Below are 23,893 nucleotides of genomic sequence, written 5' to 3'. Positions count from 1 at the left end.
GATAGAAAAGAAAATCGAAATTCTATGTCAAAAACTATTAAAGCCATTAGCACTTTGTTTGAAAAGTTTTTTTATAAGTCAATACCATATTAAATCGGTGAAATTTAGGTCTATATTTTTTGTGTGTCAGAGTCGGAATATTATATTGAAATCGAACGGAACGGCAACACTTAAAAGAGAAATTGAAAAACACAGTGATAGATTCTGGCGAGATGATGTTTTCCTTAGATATTGTGTCATTGTTCCTGAGTATTCCTGTAGATTGTGCTATAAAAATCATAGAAAGTAAGTGGACTACAATTCAAAATTTTACACACATGACGAAGGGCCTTTTCCTGAGATCATTACGTTTTTGTATACAGGAAAAAAACGAGGTTTACCAATGGAATCTGCAGGGTTTACCAATATTGGTCGACATAATTATGGAGGAACTATTGGATAGATGTCTTTAAAACTGTGACATTAGACTTTGGCCAAAGATGTGGATAACCTTTTTGGGATAATTAAAACCAGTGCAATTGATAATATCTTGACGTCATTCAATATTTATAACTCAAGCATCCAATTTACAATTTAGAAAGAAGAAAATAACCGCCTACCATACCTAGATATGGAAATTGGTAGACAGAACGTAAAGATACTGGTTGATTGGTACCCAAAACCAACATCCTCCGGAATACCGAATCTTATATACCCTCCACCATGCATCGCATTTGTCGAGTTCTTTTCCCGGCATCTCTTCTTGGGCAAAAAAGAAGGATATAAGAAAAGATTTGCTCTGCTATTAGAGCGATATCAATATATGGTTCGGTTTGGACCACAATTAAATTATATGTTGGAGACCTGTGTAAAATGTCAGCCAATTCAAATAAGAATTGCGCCCTTTGGGGGCTCAAGAATTAAAATAGAGAGATCGATTTATATGGGAGCTGTATCGGGCTATAGACCGATTCAGACCACAATAAACACGTATGTTGATGGTCATGAGAGAATCCGTCGTGCAAAATTTCAGGCAAATCGGATAATAATTGGGATCTCTAGAGGCTCAAGAAGTCAAGATCCCAGGTCGGTTTATATGGCAGCTATATCAGTTTATGAACCGATTTGAACCATACTTGGCACAGTTGTTAGATATCATAACAAAATACTACGTGCAAAAATTCATTCCAATCGGATAAGAATTGCGCCTCTAGAGGCTCAAGAAGTCAAGACACAAGATCGGTTTATATGGCAGCTTTATCAGGTTATGGACCGATTTGAATCATACGTGGCACAGTTGTTCTATATTATAACGAGACACGTCGTGCAAAATTTCATTTCAATCGGATAAGAATTGCGCACTCTAGAGGCTCAAGAAGTCAAGACCCAAGATCGGCTTATATGGCAGCTATATCAAAACATAGACCGATATGGCGCATTTACAATACCAACCGACCTACACTAATAAGAAGTATTCGTGCAAAATTTCAAGCGGCTAGCTTTACTGCTTCGGAAGTTAGCGTGCTTTCGACAGACAGACATGGACCGACATTGCTGGATCGACATAAAATGTCACGACGATCAAGAATATATATACTTTATGGGGTCTCAGACGAATATTTCGAGTAGTTACAAACAGAATGACGAAATTAGTATACCCCCCATCCTTTGGTGGAGGGTATAAAAACAACCCAAAATAACTATTCTGAACTGAGCCAAAATTTTTTTAATATACTCACAAAAATGGTGCGCATAAAATTAAGTAAAACACCTATTCCAAATAAGTTAGCAAATTTTAATCTAATTTGGCTAAATTTTGATTAAAACAAGGAAAAAATGCAAATTTTTAGTAAGTTTTACTCATCTGTAATTAGTGGCAAATAGTTCATTAACTTGGGTCTGGGAAGTCGTTTTACTTAACCAAGCTTCTTCTCAACAAGTTAAATAATCCAATAACAAACAACGTTGAGGCCACCGTAGCGCAGAGGTTAGCATGTCCGCCTATGACGCTGAACGCCTGGGTTCGAATTCTGGCGAGATCATCAGAAAAGAAAAATTTCAGCGTTGGTTTTACCTGCCTAATGCTGGCAATATTTGTGATGTACTATGCCATGTAAAACGTCTCTCCAAAGAGTTGTCGCACAGCGGCACGCCGTTCGAACTCGGCTATAAAAAAAGAGGCCCCTTATCATTGAGCTTAAATTTTAATTGATATGTGAGAAGTTTGCCCCTGTTCCTTAGTGGAATGTTCATGGGCGAAATTTGCAATTTTATAACAATCAACGTTTGTATTAACCCAATATAAACATGTTGTTGTGTGGCATTCAACACTTCCTATAAATATATCTTCTTCAATTTGAATAAATATTCGTTCAAAATAGTTTACGAATTTCTCAAATTTGTGTACAATTGAATAAATTTAGTTCAATTAAAAGTTTTGACAGATTTTGTAACAGAGTTGATTAAATCCATTCTATCTATCAGTGAAGAATTAACAGTTGGGATAATGTATATCGTTTCATCAACATACACTCTAAAAGCTGAAAGAGAAAAAACAAAAACACCCCATTTGCAGTTTCAAACAGTTTTCTTTTATTTATTTATTAATATTTGTTTTTATGAATCTCATAATGTTGAATAACTTATGGGTTTAGGTTGTTATTGGGTTGGTGGTAAAACTTGTGATTTAGTTATTAGTTGGTCAATAACCGAAAATAGTCAAAATCATTGAAAACCAATTAGTCTTCGACAGAATGTTTAAAAGTTTCGTTTTTTCAAAAGTTCAAAAAATATTTTGTTCACTTGATCTCGGTCCCTTTGAGGCGATAGCGGCCGTGCGACTAAAACAATTAAAATATGAAACACATTCGTTCTATGGAATCGTGAACCAAATGGTTATGTGAAATGATTTTTCTTATGTGTGAATTATATAACTTAATAACTCGAGAATAATAGCATAAACGGAATCGGAAAATTGTATACTTGATTGATTTTCGATAGAGAAGCAACAACAATACATTAAATGAGATATTTCACCTGTCATCATAGCAATAATTATAATAAATTCAAAAATATAAATGTGCATGTAAGCATGTATTTTTAAAATTATGGACGTAATTAGAGATTGATCATTGGGTGTTGCTGGTTGTTCTGCGTTCAGAGAGATGCTTATGCCAATTGTATTTTGAATTTTTATATATCGCATGTATGTATGTAGGGAATATTATTGTTTATTGGTTATTAAATATAATTTATACAATATATGATTATATATAAAATATTAATATTTTGCATTTGAAATATTCTTCTTAGGGGGTTCCTCTTCTTTTACTATAAACTAAATATGTATGCTTTTTATGTATATTTGATTTTGTAAATAATTGTTCATAAATTGTTTTACAGTACGTGTTCTTTTGTTTTTTCCTTTTTTTTGTTTACACAAATTATTTTTTATATAACAAAAACCGCCAACAATTTTTTTCTTTGAGAAAAAAATAAAACGAATAAATAGATTCAAAATCAGGGCATTTTTTTCTTTTTACTTGCTTCATCAGTATGCATTGATTATATATTTATATAAATATTTCTGTTCAGTACTAAAATAAATCAATTAAAAATATTACTTTGACTTTTCATAAAATATTGAATACAAAAGTCCAACTTAAAAAATTTCTTTACTGGGCGTTGAAATGCCCAGGGCTTCCTCATAGTCATTGGTTGCCGCAGATGACTTGTGGTGGTGGTGGTGCTGGTGGTGGCTAGACTTTTTCTTGTCCTTGTGATGGTGATGGTGCTCCTTTTCCTTCTTATCCTTCTTCTTTTTGGAGGTAGTCTTAGTAGAAGTATCAATGGGGTCATTATCGTTATTTTGCAACATTTTCAATTCCTTTGTTGACGTAGATGATTTGTGGGACTTGTGTTTCTTTCGCTTCTCCAGGGTCGTTTCTAATGGAGGAATGATTGCGGCGGTTGTGTTGGTGATTGCATTGGAAATGTTAATGGGTGCTTCCAATTCTTCCAGAGAAGTTCCCAACAGATTGGCACTGTTCACTTCGTTATTATTTACAGCTAACGACGAAGATTTCGTTGATGACTTTTTCTTATGTGACGACTTGTCTTTATCCTTGTCATTCTCCTTATCCTTGTCTTTCTTTTTTTCCTTTTTGTGGCTAGTCGTCGAGGACGATTTTGATTTTTTCTCTTTTTCCGTTGCAATCATATGTTCGGTGGAATCCTTTTTACTATTTCGATATTTAGGTTCCTCCAAATCGGGTCTAAGAAAAGGGCAATTGAAAAAAAGTTAATGAGCTTTTTCCGTTAAAAAAATAACTCAAAATTAATATTGCTAAGCAGAGGGTTAGCCGACATTATTTTGACACCAAAAATATATAAGTCAAGCCTTCAATAAAATTACCCAGCGGCGGAAAACAGTTGCCCTTCTCTCAAAAACTAACGAAAGTTTACGTTACAAGTGAGCTCATGCCCACATAACACACTCAACTTCTAGCATCTTGCGTTATAGAAGGCCTAAGTCACAGCATTTTGTCAGCCTATAAAAATGCCACTAGTCATTCCATGACAACTTCTCAGAACATGGCTAAATGCGTGAGATGTAATACATTTGTCTCTTTAGTTTGCTTCATATACCCTTCACCGCCACTGTTTTACAGGGTATTACAACTGTGTGCAATCGTGTGACGCTAAAAAGTAGAAGAGCTATACCCATTGAAAAGTATACAGATTGGCTTAGAATCACATCCTGTTTCGATTTAGCTTGCCCGATGTCCGTTAGTCCGTCTGTTGAAATTGAGTCAATTGTAATTTGACTCAGATAATTTTTATACATGTAGATCATTGGGGATTCCAAATGGGTCATATAGGTTTAGATTTGGATATAGCCTCATAAAAACCGATACCCAGTTGTGACTTCGTGGCCCCTTCGTGTTACTGCTATATCTAGTACGATCTGATCTGGACCATATTCGGGTCGAATGTCGGGTATCTTTTTACAACCTGATCTGAATCATCGCTGGTAACAAAAGAAGTCTTCTTAATTTCCCCGAAATCGGATATAAAATGATGATATTATGGAATTAGGACCCTAAATCGGCAGATCGGTCTACATGGCAGTTATATCTAAATGTGGTCCGATATGAACCATATCCGGGTAGGATCACAGTAGACTTTAGAAAGGTCCCTGTTTCAAATTTAATCGACCAATCTATACGGCAGCTATATCTAAATATGGTCCGATCTGGACCACATTCTACAAAAAGGTGTTGACATCTACCAAAACTCACTGGTCAAAACTTCCTTGAAATTGGATAAAAAATGCGCCTTTATGGGTCCAACACTCTATATCGGGAGATCGGTCTATATGGCAGCTATATCCATATATATAATCCTATCTGGACCACATTCAACAAAAAGGTGCAGACATCTACCAAAAAATAATTGTATTTGTTAACCTTTACACGCGCACATTATAAACAAGTGGTTGGCTGAGTAGGCAGCACATCTGACTAGCAAACGAGAGGTCCCATGTTCAAACCCCAAAAAAGTAAAGTTAGCACTAATATGTTAAAAATAGTAAAAAAAGGAGTTAAAAAAACCAATAATATTTAAAAGTAAAATAAACAAAAAAGAGGAAAAAGAGCATTTCTTTTAATTACAGACATTCTAAAAATGAAGAAAAGGAATCCTGTTTTTAGCGGTATTTAAGAAGGCATTATTAGCGCACTCTTTCAACAAGGCTTATGTAAGTGTTAATTGTTCGCCAATGACACGCTGTATAAATTTGAAAGCGAACGCGTATGTCTTTGGAATGCCTCCAAACTTCTTTGCAGGTATTTTAAAAAGACTGCTGCACACTTCTTTCCGCCGCTGGGTTAGTTTGTATCGGAATGGTGGAGAGTAAGGCTTTCTAAGGAGAGCTAGAGGACTTATTGAGCCCTGTTTCAAAACAAAAGCGTGCCTACACTGTACCCAATAGTCTTTAGGTATGTAGGGCACCTTCATCAATTTGACAAAGGTGTTGATGTTGTTGTTATTATTGTAGCCACATTTCCATGTGGAGGTGGCGATCCTCGTCAAGCTCCTGTAGCTGAGCAAGCTCGTTCCAATCCGAAGGATCGATCGCTGCGGGAACAGGACGGCACTCAGTATTTGTGCAAGAGTCGGTGCCGCCCGACCTCTCTCTCTGAGACTCTCCTCTCGATAACGCTGATTGTCCGTGACTGCCGTTGCAGCTACTCCGTATAGAGCATTCCACTATCCCCACCTGTGGACGCGCCCGGTACCTCGCATCTTAGCTTTTCGTGACAGCAATGAACACCACACAAATCGGACCTCAATGTTCACGCCTGTGTGGCGCTCACAGCTATCCCGAGCCGACAAAGGTGGCATGGCGTATCAGAAATCATGATCCTCTTACAAGTCAAAGTGATCTGAATAATAACACACACTTGTTCAACTTTTATATATTTTTTTGTAATGCTATTCTTTGAATAGAAAGCATTGAATATGATCTCGAGCTGGAAGATGTTCGAGAATCACGAAAAATAATGCATACATATACACCTTGGGTCCTATAAAGTATTCTTGATCGTCTTTAAACTCAAAGACGATTTAATAATGTTCGAATGCCTGTCGGTTGTAAGCACACTTCAATATTTAACTATGAAGCTATCGACATTTGGTTTAGATTATTGTTTGCCCATAAGTAGTTTAAGTTCGATGTTGAGATCTATAGGGATATACACAGCCTTCGTTTCGAGCCATCTTCCGATTTACAGTCACAAACGCAAAATTTTTAATATGATGTTGCTGAAAGCTGAAGATTACTAGTATTGGAAACTTCGAAATAGATGCTAAATATAGTCCAAATCTGATAATATTTGGATATAGTTGCCATTAAGAACGATCTTCCGCATGAACCTATTAAGCTCATAACATAAAATTCATATTCTTAAGCGAGTTCGCTGAAATTTGGATACAACTGCCTTTTGTGGACAGATTTTGAATTTGGAAATGTTTTTGTTTAGAACTCATCAAACATACAGAGTCAATAATTAAATGTTTGGCCCACAACAAAACGCCAATCGGAAATATGTTTTCAAATGCAGTTGAACCTAGATTACCCGCCTTGCACGGGAGCGAGTTTAGCAAGGAAAGTCAAAATAACGGTTAATAGAGGATTTCTCTTTTTATGCTCCTTTTTCTCTTTTGTTGTGGGAGCCGAAGAAACAGCTTGACCGATCAACTTTCATTACATACCATCGCGGTATAATCGAGGCGACGATAAGACACCTGGATGGAATAAAAGAGATTTTCGAGCGATGACACTTGAGGTCGAGTGCGAGACACTGCTGCCAGAGGGACAGTCTTGGATTGAGGGAACTCTGGTATTGCCATTTGGAAGATCGTACTACACAGATGGATCAAAGCTAGAGGAACGAGTGGGCCTGGGTGTTTACATAGATAAGCCGGGAATTGAGATCTGTTTTCGATTGCCCGACAGTAATACGGTCCTGCAGGCGGAGATCCGGGCCATCACGGAATGCTTGAGCTGGTGTGATGTTTACTGTAAACTGGTCATCAGCCAACAACCGCCTTGGTTGTTATTGCCCTGACAAAGAAGGTCACGATAAGTCTTGGAATGTAAGTAGGAAATTAACGTCTTCTTTGAGGATGGCACAATCCGCATCGTTTGGGTGCCGGGCTACAGCGCAGTAAGGGGGAATGAAAGAGCAGACAATTTGGTGAAGGTGAGTGAAGGCCATGGGACGGCCGTCACTAAAATTGGATAACCCGAAGCGAAGTGGGCAACGAAACGCGTTTCTTACATTGTAGAACAAGGTCCGTATGACTACGAAAATCCTATGGGAAGTTCCGGATCGTGAAAAGACGAGGCTATTACTGAAAGGAAGTAAGAAGAAGGTCAGTATAGCTTTATGTATCATAAAGGAATACATAGGGCCACGAGCTCACTTATGCAAAATCGGTGCGTCAGGTGATGAGATGTGAAGGGCATGCAGGGAAGATGATGAGACACTAAGGCATTTCGTTATGTCATTTCCCGACTTTCGCGGCTAGCAGACACCAAGATACCGGCACTTAATGGGTACACAATACCAGATGCAATCTCAAGGCAGCCAGTTGTTCGTACCGGATTGACCCGATGAAGTCCTTCATCGGCAAGTCCGGCAAGTGTTTCACCGCCTCAGTGTACAACACACTGCTACAACAACAATACCAGACATGAACGAACTTCGGGGCCTAGTATGGAAAACAGTTAAGGATTTTCAAAGTAGCACGGTTTTCGAGGTTACTTTTTAGGATTTAAAGTGCACAACAAACCGATTACTGGCCTAGGTATATGACCTTAGGTCGGATTAATATCCGCACTCTCTTTTCTACCTAACCTTGCCTAACCTAATGAATTGGGTTGCCTAAAATGTATTGGGTTGCCTAAAAAGCCTAACCTAATGTATTGGGTTGCCTAAAAAGTAATTGCGGATTTTTTTAAAGGAAAGTAAATGCATATTTAATAAAACTTAGAATGAACTTTAATCAAATATACATTGTTTACACTTTTTTTCTAATGCAAGCTAAAAGTAACAGCTGATAACTGACAGAAGAAAGAATGCAATTACAGAGTCACAAGCTGTGATAAAATTTGTCAACGCCGACTATATGAAAAATCCGCAATTACTTTTTGGGCAACCCAATAATTTGACACGGTTAAAAGAAGAAGCTTTATTGAAGCACGGAAAACGGAGGTAAACCACGGTTAATAGAGCCCAGCATGCCGGTTAATAGATGTAACCGGTTTATAGATGGCCAGATAATCGAGGTTCAAATGTAAAAGTGCCATAACGTAATAGAGTTGTAGATGTTACTACTTACATATCTAATTCAATATCCAATGCTCTATGGGGATCATCTGAATCAAATTTACCATCCTTATCATCGCCATCAGACAATGCAACACCTTCAGGCATATCCAATGTGGTGTTGACAATATGCATCGGTTTGGGTTCTGTAATTATATTTTATCAAACTCATTATCATTGTCTAAAATAAACCATAAATATAATTAAATATACCATCTTCAGATTCGGAAGTGGAATTGTAAGTGGTTTTTGATTTTGATTTTTTACTCTTTTTCGATTTTTTATGTTTCTTCTTCTCCTTACTGTTGGCTTTCTCTTGCAGTATATATTGATCAGATCGTTTTGTTGCTGCATAGAAAAAGGAAAAAAAAAAAAATAAGAAGATATTAACCAAAAAAAAAAAATACAAATGCATTTTTTACCTCCCACTTTCAATGGAATATCCAATGACAACTCTGTTATGGGTATATCATCGATATTATCGTATTGATCGGCATTATGTTGCGAATTATTACTACTCAATGATCTGGCATTTGATGAGCCAACATCTGGCGTGGATGGGGATGATTTCAGGTAGTGTGGATTATTCGATTGTTCGATCATACGTTGCATGCGTTGACGTTCAATTTGCTCGGGTGTCAACTCTTCACTTGGTCTCCGTTTGCCTTCGTCCAACTGAGCCGATGCACTAACGAAGAGTTCCTCTTTATCATCGTGCGACGATTCATCACTATCATCTTCGGGAGGTGGATTAATCCACTCATCCAAATCAAGGCCATCAGGTAAAGGAACTTTGCGTTGGGCTTTGGGTGCCACAGGTATTAAATCACCGGCAAAGAGTAGTGCCATTTCTTGAACAATTTCAATTGCCAATGTGGGTATAGTTGAAGATCTGGGCATCGCAATGGGATGGTCGTCGGTGCCAATGAAATCAGCATGTTGATTGCACGTTTCGTTATTGGCCTCGTCAAATTGGGCTCGTAACATATCGATTAGAATGCAAGCGGAATTGGCACGTTCCTGTACTTCGATATCATCGGAGCTATTAAATTCTTGTAGTTTCTCTAATACTTGATTGCATAACTGCAAAGGGGAACAATGATCATAATCATACAAGCATACTATCCCATATGTCTGTTCAACAACATACCCGTACTAAACCATCAGGATCCTCGTTTTCCAGGCATGTTGTGGCCAATCGCGTAAACAACTTGATGACATTTTGTACAAAAACACTTTGTATATGTCCCGGCACTTGACGAGGCCGCAGCAATATGTTTAGGGTATGCTCGGCATCCTCCAATTCACTTTTGGAAACAAGAAACAATGACATAACATTTTGACTCTGTACTTTTGGGACTACTTACTTTGAAAATTCACCTACAATCCAGGCGGCCGCATATAGAACCTCATACATCGAATTGCTTTGCGATGAAATGGAAAACGTATCCAAGAGAGACGTCATTTCTTTAACAGCGAATTGACGCACAACAGGCACTCTAATCGCAACATCCAATAATTGTTCCGCTATCAAACGACCTAATTAATAACAAAAATACAACACACGATTAAACACGAAACATTTTCATTTCAGTTCACTTTAATAACCATTCTTTGCAATAGGAAGCCTATAAAGCCAATAAAACTATTACATTGATAACGCATCCTGAGCAATTCATAAGGACTAGTTAAATCTAAATCTAAAATAAAACAAGTAAAAGCGTGCTAAGTTCGGCCGGGCCGAATCTTATATACCCTCCACCATGGACCGCATTTGTCGAGCTCTTTTCCCGGCATCTCTTCTTAGGCAAAAAAGGATATAAGAAAAGATTTGCTCTGCCATTAGAGCGATATCAAGATATGGTGCGGTTTGGACCACAATTAAATTATATGTTGGAGACCTGTGTAAAATGTCAGCCAATTCCAATAAGAATTGTGCCCTTTGGGGGCTCAAGAAGTAAAATAGAGAGATCGATTTACATGGGAGCTGTATCGGGCTATAGACCGATTCAGACCATAATAAACACGTATGATGATGGTCATGAGAGGATCCGTAGTACAAATTTCAAGCAAATCGGATAATAATTGCGACCTCTAGAGGCTCAAGAAGTCAAGATCCCAGATCGGTTTATATGGCAGCTATATCAGGTTATAAACCAATTTGAACCTTATTTGACACAGTTGTTGAAAGTAAGAATAAAACACGTCAGGCAAAATTTCAGCCAAATCGGATAGGAATTGCGCCCTCTAGAAGCTCAAGAAGTCCAGTCACAAGATCTGTTTATATGACACCTATATCAGATTATGAACCGAATTGAACCATACTTGTCACAGTTGTTGGATATCATTACAAAATACTTCGTGTCAAAATTCATTAAAATCGGATAAGAATTGCGCCCTCTAGAGGCTCAAGAAGTCAAGACCCAAGATCGTTTTATATGACAGCTATATCAGGTTATGGACCGATTTGAACCATACTTGGCACAGATGTTGGATATCATAACAAAACACGTCGTGCAAAATTTCATTTCAATCGGATAAGAATTGCACACTCTAGAGGCTCAAGAAGTCAAGACCCAAGATCGGTTTATATGGCAGCTATATCAAAACATGGACCGATATGGCTCATTTACAATACCAACCGACCTACACTAATAAGAAGTATTTGTGCAAAATTTCCAGCGGCTAGCTTTACTCCGGACATGGCTAGATCGACATAAAATGTCGCGACGATCAAGAATTTATATACTTTATAGGGTCTCAGACGAATATTTCGAGTTGTTACAAACAGAATGACGAAATTAGTATACCCCCCATCCTATGGTAGAGGGTATAATAAAAAATAATATAAACTTAACTATAGCCTTTGGCTCCCCACGTACAAAATTTCAAGAAAAAGACAGTAAGTTAAAGACACCAAAAAATTGTGAGTTGTGAATATTGGAGTTACAATTTTATCAAATTTATTTTTCATGTAATATTAAACTGGTATGATAATATAAGGCTAATTGTATAAATTATTTTAGGTTCAGATATTTGTATACCCCCCACCATAAGATGGGGGTATACTAGTCTAGACAGTCCCCGTAAAGAATATATATATTCTTGATCGCCTTGACAAGCCGATCTAGCCATGTACGTCCGTACGTCTGTGGAAATTACGATAGCGTTCAAACATGCTGGGAGCTGCAAAGGTCCTTAGACTTGACTTTTTAAGACCCTATAAGCCGCAATTGTTGGTCGACCGAGCTGAAATTTTGCTGGTAGTGGTTCGTTATTTTCGACTTCCAGCAATCGTGCCAAGTATGGCCCAAATCGGTCTATAACCTGATATAGCCCCCGTACAAAACCGATTTCGAGATTTGACATCTTGAGTACCTAGAAGCCGCAATTGTTATCCGAGTGGGCTGAAACGTAAGGCTTTGCTATAATTGCCAATATCCCTGGTATATAACCTGATATAGCTCCCATATAAACTGATCTCTAGATTAGTTTTTTACGACCTCTGTGGCTTTAATTTTTGCTTGATTTAAGTAAAATTTTTTATTTGTACTTCTAAGATTCGGCCCGGCGTGTTCCGCTACGCCCTCAAGTCGTGCTCTATAATGTTTGGATATAAACAGTGAACATTCGCGATTATTAAAGCATCTGGCTCGTTCAACGATAGGAACTATAAGGCATATTCTTATTCCTGTTCCTGTGGTAACACAATGGAGTAAAATGTCAAAGTATGTTCTACTCTGAGCCGGTAGTTCTTGCCAATTAAGGATTCCATCGGGTCAACCCGGTACGTACAACCGGCTGCCATGGGATTGTTTACTAATTCAAGAAATACTTATAAGGTGGCCGCATCGAATTGCTACAACAAAGCATCTTTTTGGGGAACTCGATACGTCAAAATATGTAAACAGGGCGAAAATTCGATTCGCCTTGTTAGGGCGACAATGATCGGAGATTTTTCTTTGCAAGCATTTTGAACACAAATTTTCGGCAAATATGTTTGAACCAATCAGAAAAAGATGTTTATTCCATTTTGAGGCCAATTAATAAAAAAAAATCAATTTAAATATATAAGCAAATGCCATCAGCTCCAAAATGCCTATGCTGTTGCCATCTCCAAGATGACAATAACACAAATAACATGGAGACACGCTCCAAATTTAAGTCGAAAAATGCCCATGAAAATAATAGAAAATCAAATGATTAATAAACAGCGCATTGAGCAGAGCTTTATTTCTCGAGGATAGAGAAGAGGTAAAGCCGTTAACTTCCCACGGCAGACAAGAGTAGTTGCAATCGTGATGATTATAACCAGGGACTACACATTACGTGTGTCACATACATGAATCCCGGGAAGGCATGGGGATTCTTTACTTACTTTACTTTAATTGGCTATGACAGAACATTTGTTCAACTAGCCAAACGTAGAATAGCGTTCCAAGCGCCTCGATCTTCTGCGCTCGCTTAAAATATCTCTGACACCAAGTTTCGAAGTGTCTCCCAACATTTGATCTCGGGGTTTTGGTCGTCCCGGTTTGCGTGTATCACCGTGTTTGCCTTCAAAAGACTTCTTTGCTGAAGCTCCTTCATCCATTTTGACAACATGACGTAGCCAACGCAGCCGTTGTATTTTGATACATGTAACTAAGCTTTCGTCGTCATACAGCTCGTGGTTCATACGACGCCTATATTCTCCATTAACTGTTCCATATATTTTACGAAGAATCTTTCTCTCAAACACTCCAAGCATTGCCTCGTCTGCTTTCACAAGTACCCATGCCTCAAAACCATATAACAACATCGGTAGGTGGCCTTGTTTTTAAACTGCTTACTTAATCCAAAGTAGCATCCGGCAGTATTATTCACCGCTTTATTTCAAAACTGGTATCATTCGTCTCGGTTACGGCGGTGCCGAGGTAGATAAAGTTGCTAACTATTTCAAAGTTGCGATTCCCAACATTCTCCATCTTCTTTATCTGATCGGTTGTACAGGGCGTTTTGAGAGTTGATACCATCCATTTCGTTTTATATCCATTTATTGCCAGATCCATTTTCACCGACTCCCTTTCGATTCTTTCAAAGGCTACAGTTACTACTTCCCGCGAGTGTAGCATTTGTTGTCTTGTGAGTAGTGTGCTATATCTATTCACATCTGCATCTCGTATAATCTTTTCCAGGAGGATATTAAAGAGATCACACAATAGGATGTCTCCTTGTCTGAAACCTCGTTTGGTATTTAATAGTTCCGAGAGATTCTTTCCTATCCTTTCTGAGGAACGCGTATCAGCAAGTGCCATCCTGCAGAGCCTTATTCATTTTGCTGAGATACTAAACTCAGACATAGCTTGAAATACCTTTGAACGTATAGTAGGTTTTGTAGGTTTTGATTTGTCCTTCTCAGGTCTTTTCCAGGATTTGGCGCAATGTGAATATCTAGTCTAGGGTGGATTTACCAGGTCTAAAGTCGCATTAATAGGGTTCAATTATCTCATTGACTTTTAAGTTATAATCTTTCACACAGTACGCTCGAGAGTATCTTGAATGCAATGGGGAGGAGACTTATTCCTCTGTAGTTGGTACATTCCGTCTTATCTCCTTTCTTGTGTACGGGACATAGTATGCTGAGGTTCCAATCATCGGGTGTGCGTTTTTCTATCCAGATTGCACAGACAAGCTGATGCATACGCCTTATCAGGGTGTCGCCTCCGGTAACCCATCGGCTGCTGATGCTGATGTTGAATGACAGGGTAATAAGCCCATCAAAGGCTTTAAATAGGAAGGTTATGACTTGAAGAACACCACAAAGAGGAGCTTTATCTCCCGTATGAGGCTCTTGCTTATCGAACGGATTTTCGGGCAAAAGTGGAAGCTAATGAGGATGGAGTTATCTTGGTGGGTGGCTGACTTCCTTATACCATTGCAGATATGTGGCAGAGTGTATATATGATGCAGCCTGGATTGGCGATGGCTAATGAACTTTATATAAACCCCAGAAAGACTGAGCTGGTACTGTGCTCCAGAAAGACCAAACTTAGTGTGTTCAGGGTACCTTCCTGGATGGGGTGGTACTACATAAAGGGGCGGACTTCTCAGAATTTATGGGGATATAGACGGTACGGCTCAGGGGCTATGCTGAACACATTTTTATACCCACCACCATAGGATGGGGTTATACTAATCTAGTCATTCCGTTTGTAACACCTCGAAATATTCGGCTAAGACCCCATAGAGTATATATATTCAATATTCTACAACGAGACAATCACGGCATCCCTTTTTTTTAATTCTGAGGAATGAAATTTAATGTCTTATTGCAATTGATGGTTCGTTTCAAAATAAATAAATAGGCTGGTTTCTATTGTGTGAGTTACACAACAAATGCACGCATGCATCTGATGAAATAAGTTAACCAACTCTCAACTTTGAACGCATTTCAGGGCGCCAAACATATGATTTGAATATGTTTACTGTTCAAAGATTGTTTCGCAGTTCATAAATTAGACAAATGCTTTTATGATTTTAATATTAATTCACATTTTGACAATTTAAATAGAATTTAACTTGGCAAATGACATAAGTAAGCTGATTTTTACAAATTCGTGAGAAGCAAAAAGCGGCCCATGGTATGTAACTCAACCTACAGAACCCATATGGACACATCTGATTACTTGAGCGCGCATAAGTGCTGCGCGTGGTATGTTACTCCAGCTAAATGGTCATAAAATATAAAGAAAATGTTTTTATGTTAAAACATAGTGGCTTTGGAAATAAAATATAAAGAAAATGTTTCTTTTTTTGTCAAAACATAGTGGCTTAGGAAATAAAATTACATGTTTTTTAATTTTCACCAATTTTTTTTTTCTCAACACATTAAAAAAATTTTTGCGTCAACAAAAATGCTTTAAATAATGAAAATACGAAATTTCAATAAAATCGGACAAGAGAATCGAGGGCAAGGCGGTAATGGGTTGAAAAACTCAGAAAAACATTCAACTTTTTTCATTGCTTGAACTTTCCCACAGGCAACAGAAAACCGGAGGACTTATATGAGATTTGTGTCTTGTGTCCAAAAATTCCCCAAAATAACCAAGGAAATTGCTGATGGAATAACAGCTGGTGGTGGCGTCGGTCTTATGCGAGATGTGTGCCTACCAAAATTCCCCAAAATAACTAACGAAATTGCTCATGGAATTATAGCTCCCACCTTGCCTAATGGTGAGGACGCCAAATGTTAACTGCATTTTGGAAATGATGCGAACGGTGAGAAGAAATAAAAAGGCGAAAAAGATGACAACTCAGGAAAGATTGAGATGATTTTGTTATTTTATTTCGATCCTTTTCACCACAGATGAAGAAGGGTAAATTCTTGTATGAAGTTTCTTTGAAGCAAGTCGATATCCTCATGCCCGATGTCTATAAAAGATGAATACAAAGCTGGCTTGGCCGCATGCAAGGATGCAGCTGTGTACGTTAAGAACAATTGCGAAGCTGCGGGAACTATCCTCACCTGCTTGAGGGGTCAAATAACTAGTTTAGTATGCCCTTAATTAACGTCCACGGCAGCATCCTTGCTTGCGGCCAAGCCAGCTTTGTATTCATCTTTATTGTCATCGGGCATGAGGATATCGACTTGCTTCAAAGAAGCTTCATACAAGAACTTCCCTTCTTCATCTATGGTGAAAAGGAATGAAATAAAAAAATTTTAACATTAAAATCATCTCAATCTTTCCTGAGTTGTCTTCTTTTTAGACTTTTTCATTTGTTCTTTACTACTTCTTACCGTTTGCATCATTTCCATAGCGTAGTTTATATTGCATTTGGCATCCTTATCATTAGATAGGGTACCAGCTCTGATTCCAGCACCAGTTTCGTTAGTTATTTTGAGGAATTTTGGTAGGCACACATCTCTCATAAGTCCATCGGCAGCCCACATTTGTTCTTCGGTTGCCTATAAGGAAGTTCAAATACTACAATAACAATAAAACTGGTCAAAATAATAAAAAAAACTTGCGTTTTTCTCTGAGATTTTTAACCCATTAACGCCTGGCCCTCGATTTCCTCGTTCTTTTTTAATGAAATTTTTTATTTCCATTATTTTAAGAATTTATATTGACGCAGAAATTTTTTTACGTATTGAAAAAAACAAAATTGGAGAAAATTAAAAAACATGTCATTTTATTTCCCAAGCCACTATGTTCTTACAAAAAAAAAAGAAACATTTTCTTTATATTTAATTTCCAAAGCCACTACGTTTTTACAAAAAAAACCTTATATTTTATTAGCATACCCCTAGCCCGCTTTGCTACCCCATTGGACCGCACGTCAGACCTATAATCCTATATGGTGTTGTAGTCTGGTGGGCGGCGATTTAAAAGTCCACCTACTGTTCAATACACAACCGGATCCAAAGGATGGCTTGTTTGTACATCACAGCCGCACAGAGGACGACAACATCTGATGCACTGAATTGAATGATGATGGTACCATCACCTAATCCCAAGAAACCCATTTACTTAAGATTTGGAAGGCCAAGATAGACAAAGATCCTAGTATTGGAACATCAGGCAGTACAGGGAAACCCGACGACGGAAGCATTACCTAATCTAGTCGGAAGACTAGATTAGGCAAAGAACCTAAAACGATGACATTAGGCAATGCAGTGACAGGAAAGTCAATGCAGTCAAAAAAACAGGGAGCAGACGATGGGATCATCACCTACTCCCAAGATGCCCATTTACTGGAGGACCAATGATTGAGGTAATCCAGATTAACCTCTACCGGATCGAGACTGCTACACACGCTCTGATGGAGAAAATCAGCAAGGGCAAGATTCATATTGCCTTAATTCGGGAGCCATGGACGACCTGGAACAAAGTTTCTGGACTGAACCATATAAACTACCAATTATTCTATGCTAACACTGGTACTCGGCCGAGGACATGCGTTGTGTGTCATAAAAATTTAAATTATATATTTTCCCCACAGTTGTCAACGTCGGAGCAACAGTGGTGAGACAAGGAGACGTTATCTGCCTTTCGACTCTCCGACACCGGCACCCACGTCGGAGATGCAACGGCTGGTGAGGAAAGCAAAACAGACAGGAAACGAAGTACTAATAGGGTGCGATGCGAACTCTGACCACATTTCGTGGGGTAGTACCAACACTAATAAGCGGGGCCAAGCCCTGGCAGAGTTCTTGAACACTAACGACCTAAAAACTTAATATTGGCAACACCGCTACCTTTGTTAATAGGATTAGGGAGGAGATGTGACGATATGTTCGGAAAATCTTATCGATGAGGTTCAGGATTGGAGGGTCTCATGGAACACTCTTTCTCTGACCATCGCTACATTAGGTTTAGAATAGCACGGCCGGCGCCGAACCCGATAAGCTACCGGAATAAGTTGAAATCCAACTGGACAAAATTCGGAAGGCTACTCAGAAGAAGACTTGGCCAAGTTAATTTAAATTGTCCAAGCATAGAAGAGATTGACGAAAATGTCAAAAGGATTACGACTGCACTGGTGGGATCGATAGCGTTAATTATGCCGCCAAGATAAAAAAGTTTCTCTCAAAAACCCACGTCCAAACTGAAACTGTAGTAGACGACATGGGAGTGAGAACGCGGTTGTGCATAAAATAGAAGAATCCTTCGATGCCAAATCGTACACACTGGCGGTATGCATTGACATCGAGGGGGCTTTTAACAATGTGCGGACCGACGCACTGATCCAATCCTTAGACCAGTACCGGGTGGACCCGGTCCTTAGAGACTGGATAAACCATATGCTAAGGAACAGGTGGATAAATTGTGTGTCCCATGGCATAAATATAAGGGAGAAAGTGGCACAGGGCACGCCACAGGGGGTCATTTTATCGCCACTCCTATGGGTCATAAATGACCTACAATATTAGGGATGCTGACTGAGGAGGGATTTGAACCCGTCTGCTACGCAGACGATGTTATAATACTTCTGAGGGGTAAGAATCCGAACGAGCTATGCAGAAGAGCCGAAAAGGTCTTGCATATGGCATATGACTGGGCTAGACCCAGAGGTCTCAGTGATAACCTAGAGAAGACTGAAATATGCCTGTTCACGAGGAAGACGAAGGTGGGCCAATTTAACGCATCACGTTTCCTCAATAAGACGATTTCGATATCTGACATGGTCAAATACTTAGGTGTGATCTTGGACAGGAAACTGAATTGGAAGTGTCACAATCAGGAGCGTACTGAGAAGGCTCACAGATGTTGGACACTATGCAGACGGGCCGTAGGTTCGAAATGGGTCCTGAATCCGAGAATAGTCCATTGGCTCTACAGGAGCGTGATTAGAACAATACTTACTTACGCCTCAGTAGTTTGGGGGACTGCTATGGAGAAAAAGTGCAACATAAGGACCATACCACATGTTCAGAGAACATGTTGTCTTGGCATAGGCGGAGCAATGAGGACCACGCCCTTTATGGCACTGGAGACTATTCTAGATATCCGACCCAGATTAAGTGTGAGGCAGCCACTGCGGCTATAAGACTAAAGGCGATGGGAGAATGGATTGAGGTTGGGAGCTGCTCATACCATCGCGGTATAATCGAGGCGACGATAGGAAACCTGGAAGGAAGGGAAGAGGTTTCCGATCGGATACCTGTGATGAACCTTGAAGTCGAGTGCGAGGCACAGTCTTGGATTGACGGAACCCTAGTATTGTCATCTGGAAGATCATGTTACACCAATGGATCAAAGCTAGAGGACAGGGTGGGCCTGGGGGTTTACATTGAGAACCCAGCGACTGAGATCTGTTTTAGACTGTCTGACCATAATACGGTCCTGCAGGCGGGGATCCGGGCGATCACGGAATGCATGAAGTGGTGTTGTGCTAACGCGAGGACGTCGAGTGTGAAAATCAACCAGGACGGTAAGGTCACAAACAGTCTTGCAGTGTAAGAAGAGGATGAAAGGGCAGACGATTTGGTGGTGATGGCCAGAGGACTGCCTTCAATAAACTTGGTTAACCCGAAGCCTTTCTTGTCGACGCAGACCGAGTTAAGAGGGTGATCGACGAATGCGCATGCAACATTGTGTAACAACAAAACGGTCGGTAGGACGCCGAAAATCCTATGGGGGAGATTCGGATCTTGAGAAGACGAGGCTATTACTGAAAGGAAGCAAGGAGGTCAGTATAGCTATTGGTATCATAACGGGACACATAGGACTACGAGCTCACTTATGTAAAATCGGTGCGGCGAGTGATAGCATGTGTGGGACATGCGGGGAAGATGATGAGACGTTGGAGCATTTCCTTTGTCATTGCCCGGCTTTCGCGTCTAACAGATATCGGCACTTAGGCAATCCCATGGCAGCCGTTTGTACGTACCGGATTGACCCGATGAAGTCCTTTATCGGCAATACCAGACATAATTCAACCTAAGGGAGTGGTATTGAAAACAATTAAGGATTTTGTAAGTAGCACAGAATTCCTGACTTAAATTTTCTTTTAGAGGTTACTTTATAGCTTTTAGAGCGCACAACAAGGCGATTACTGGCTTAGGTGTATGTCCATAGTGGCATGGGGCGTATTAATATCTGCACCCTCTTTTCAACCTAACCTAAAACCGCCGATATCATCGTATAATAGCCCGCTTTGGAAAAATTCAAACTGGAAAGTGTTCCCTCTAGATTCCAATCCCAACCGATCTATGAAGTACTCGTACGTATGTTATGAATTTGTTTGAAAGTTCGTTTAGATTCAAAAAGTATTGTACATTCATTCTGCGAACGAGTAATAGTAGTAATAGAAGACACAAACATTATATCAAAACATATAGCTTTTCAGTATTTGTAGTCTTATAGATAATTATCTCGTATGCGGTTTCGTCTACTTACCATGTTTTGAACCCGCCTCCAATTGTATCAACTCCACCAGCACTGTTAAATACCACTCGAAATTGGTAACATAAAGGTATGAGCTTTGCGAACAAATTTCAATTACTTTGTAGAGTAATTCATCACGATAACTGGAACCCTCAGCTCTCTCCATATGTCCCAAGAGACGTTTGACGATTTCCATGAGATTCTTTTTCGATACCATGCCATAGAGCAAATCCAAAGCTCTCAGTCTAATTGATTCATCTTTGTCGTCTAGGCAAGCCAAAATTAAATCCTTATGCGCTTGAACACTTTTGGGATGCGTTTTTAAGATTTTCGACATGGCCAACAGACCCAAATATTTCACTGCAACAATAAGGTCAGAGCAAAATTATAATTCATAAAAATGGATCGCATAGCGCCATGGGACAACTTACAATTTTGATCCGAGTCTTCAATTAGGATACGCAACTTTTGGACACAAAGTTGTATAGAGGCACTATGGTTGGGCATACCACTACTGATGCTGATCAAGACTGCTATAACCGTATTGATGCATTCGTACAATAAACTCATAGCCGATGTACTGTGCAGGCGAGAAGAGTTAGAAACAAATCGACTATTAAAATACTTCTTAGCTCGTACTACGGACTTTAAGGAAAACCAAAATATTTATTATAAGAATTTATTTCAAATTTTAAATGTAACAAAAGTTTTACAAAAAAAGCTACTAAGTGTTTGTGTGTGTGTGTGTGAATTTGCTTTAAAAATCTTCTATACGTTAAGAAAAGAAAAAGGAAAAAAAAACATAAAATACATAAATTGTATCATTGATATTATTAGTATTGATAATATTATTGTTTATAGAAACGTAAAGAGTACCATAAATAAATCAAAAAAAAAAGCATTTCTTTTTTTTCGTTTTTGCTTTGACATAACGCATTACAAAAGTGAAACCATACAAAATACGCACACGCACGTTCATTTTCAAAGAAAACATCATCAAACAAAAATTTTTGGTTTTAAATTTGCAATTCTTTTTTTTCTTTTGTTGTTTTGTTTGTTTGGAATTGTTGTTGTATTTGTAGGTTGGTTGGTTGGTTTTTGTTCGTTTTGAGACATTAACATAAACTTGCCTATGGATAAGATTTGTGAGTGGTTCTATTAATTTCTTTCCTAGCCGGGGTTCTAAAGGAGTTAAAGCGCCAAACTGCAAATGCAAAAAGAGATAAAAAGAAGATAAAAATGATAAAACCAAGCTCAATTTAAAACAAATACAATTTATCATAATACAAAATTACAATGAACTTATTTTCTATTTGATTTGTCGTTGTTGTTCGTTGTTCGTTCTTGTTTTTTTTTTTTCAATTACATATATATTTCTTTTTTCTTTTGAGTTTGGGGCATAATAGAAAGGATACCTCTTGAAGATTAGTCCTAAAAGCGTTCCTCAATTTGCAAAAACCTATGCTTACTGCTAGTATACATAGAAAAGCTCATCTGGCGTTTACTTTTTAAACTATTTCACAGCGTTGGATTCGTAGCGAAAACCATTAAGGATAGAGTCGCCATTGCGGTCATAAGGAGACGCACAATAGAAAATTGGATCGACATCCATATTCGCATAATGTATTGTTACAAAATCATTGCCGTATTTTTTTCTAAAAAAAACCATAACGCCATCTTTTTTAGTGGCATTCTATACTGGAAATTATGGTTGAGAAACAAAGCAATCTGAACCGAATTGAGTCGTTTGTCGAGTATTTGTCCTGACTCGTTAAAACATTTTGTCATGATGATGTTGGTAAATTGAAACAAGTAAAATGTTTAATATTCGGTCGTGCAAACTCTAGATATCTACCACTGTGGATATGTTTCTAATCTTAAATTTCAACTATATATGTCTCAATGGGTCTTATACAACTAATATAACCGCTCCAACTTTTAGGAAAATATCAGGTTTTTTACTAGCTTAAGAAATTTATTGGGAAAATCGGTCCATGTCCAAATATGGTCTGATTTGAGCTATGAGCTTAAAAGTTAATTCGAGCGATCAGTCTTTAAAGCGGCTATATCCAAATAGGGTCTGATATTGACTTCATTTGGCACGGAAAGAGTCTAGCGCAACCAAGTGCTCTAAATTCATTAAAATCTGGTAAAAATGTAGTCTTTGTGACCTTAATGGGATTAAAAAGTTCATTCGGGAGATTTATCCGTATATATCCGTGCTATATCCAAAAAGTACTTAGTTGGCAGTGGTGAAGACGTTTCTAACACACCGAACTTCTTCAAATTTCACGAAAATCATGTAAAAAAGGTTTATTTTAAGAGCTGAAGAAGTCGCCAAAAATTTACCCTTTTAAGCTTAAGACAGTACAAATCAGGAGATCGATCTATATAGGAAAACTGCAAGCTGTGGTATTTTCCCGATTTGCGGTATACTCATAAATATGCGATGTAAGTATGTATCGCCATCGCAACTGATGCGGTGTTATTTTCAGCACAATGATATGAGTGACGATCGTGTGAATTGTCGTACAACCATTTTCATGCTTCGGTGTAGCTTTTGCAAGGATGAGAAAGTCGATTTATTTTAACAAAAACATTTTTAAATATCGCTCCTTTCATATTTTTTCAAACTTGTTTATGTTGACAATAAAAGTGCGTTGTTTTTGGCAAAAATTCATCATACCATCGCATATAAAGGGTGATTTTTTTTGAGGTTAGGATTTTCATGCATTAGTATTTGACAGATTACGTGGGATTTCAGACATGGTGTCAAAGAGAAAGATGCTCAGTATGCTTTGACATTTCATCATGAATAGACTTACTAACAAGCAACGCTTGCAAATCATTGAATTTTATTACCAAAATCAGTGTTCGGTTCGAAATGTGTTCATTCACCGTAACGTTGCGTCCAACAGCATCTTTGAAAAAATACGGTCCAATGATTCCACCAGCGTACAAACCACACCAAACAGTGCATTTTTCGGGATGCATGGGCAGTTCTTGAACGGCTTCTGGTTGCTCTTCACTCCAAATGCGGCAATTTTGCTTATTTACGTAGCCATTCAACCAGAAATGAGCCTCATCGCTGAACAAAATTTGTCAAAATTTGAACACATTTCGAACCGAACACTGATTTTGGTAATA

The 23,893-nt window shown here is 38.5% G+C and overlaps 2 protein-coding genes and 1 long non-coding RNA gene across 5 annotated transcripts in view; 1 reads left to right on the top strand and 2 right to left on the bottom strand.

Moving 5' to 3' along the window:
- Positions 1-2,547: 2,547 nt before the first annotated feature.
- LOC106090664 (AP-3 complex subunit delta) overlaps positions 2,548-23,893 on the bottom strand; it is a 72,742-nt gene continuing 51,396 nt past the window's right edge. For 2 of the 3 annotated variants that reach the window (XM_013256939.2, XM_013256940.2), the window contains 9 exons: positions 21,877-21,950; positions 21,178-21,326; positions 20,759-21,106; positions 10,241-10,412; positions 10,024-10,180; positions 9,296-9,956; positions 9,087-9,221; positions 8,887-9,019; positions 2,548-4,253 (listed from right to left, as the gene is read on the bottom strand). In XM_013256939.2, coding sequence (XP_013112393.1) covers positions 3,641-4,253; positions 8,887-9,019; positions 9,087-9,221; positions 9,296-9,956; positions 10,024-10,180; positions 10,241-10,412; positions 20,759-21,106; positions 21,178-21,326; positions 21,877-21,950 — 2,442 coding nt within the window. In that variant the 3' untranslated portion in view covers positions 2,548-3,640. The remainder of the gene's footprint in view (positions 4,254-8,886; positions 9,020-9,086; positions 9,222-9,295; positions 9,957-10,023; positions 10,181-10,240; positions 10,413-20,758; positions 21,107-21,177; positions 21,327-21,876; positions 21,951-23,893) is intronic. The other variant, XM_059366364.1, reaches the window with a different exon arrangement.
- Positions 15,705-16,182, top strand: LOC106090665 (uncharacterized). Its single transcript, XR_001221871.2, has 2 exons — positions 15,705-15,833; positions 15,896-16,182. It is a non-coding gene; the product is annotated as an uncharacterized LOC106090665 (long non-coding RNA).
- On the bottom strand, positions 16,480-17,006 carry LOC131996684 (general odorant-binding protein 19a-like). Its single transcript, XM_059366365.1, has 2 exons — positions 16,885-17,006; positions 16,480-16,821 (listed from the first exon to the last, which is right to left on the bottom strand). The coding sequence occupies exons 1-2, from the start codon at positions 16,963-16,965 to the stop codon at positions 16,588-16,590; spliced, it is 315 nt and encodes a 104-aa protein (XP_059222348.1). The 5' UTR covers positions 16,966-17,006; the 3' UTR covers positions 16,480-16,587.

Source organism: Stomoxys calcitrans, chromosome 4 (assembly GCF_963082655.1).
Source record: "Stomoxys calcitrans chromosome 4, idStoCalc2.1, whole genome shotgun sequence".
In the NCBI taxonomy this organism is placed as follows: domain Eukaryota; kingdom Metazoa; phylum Arthropoda; class Insecta; order Diptera; family Muscidae; genus Stomoxys; species Stomoxys calcitrans.
Note: the sequence above shows the minus strand (reverse complement) of the source record. Positions and strands in the feature narration are given on the sequence as shown.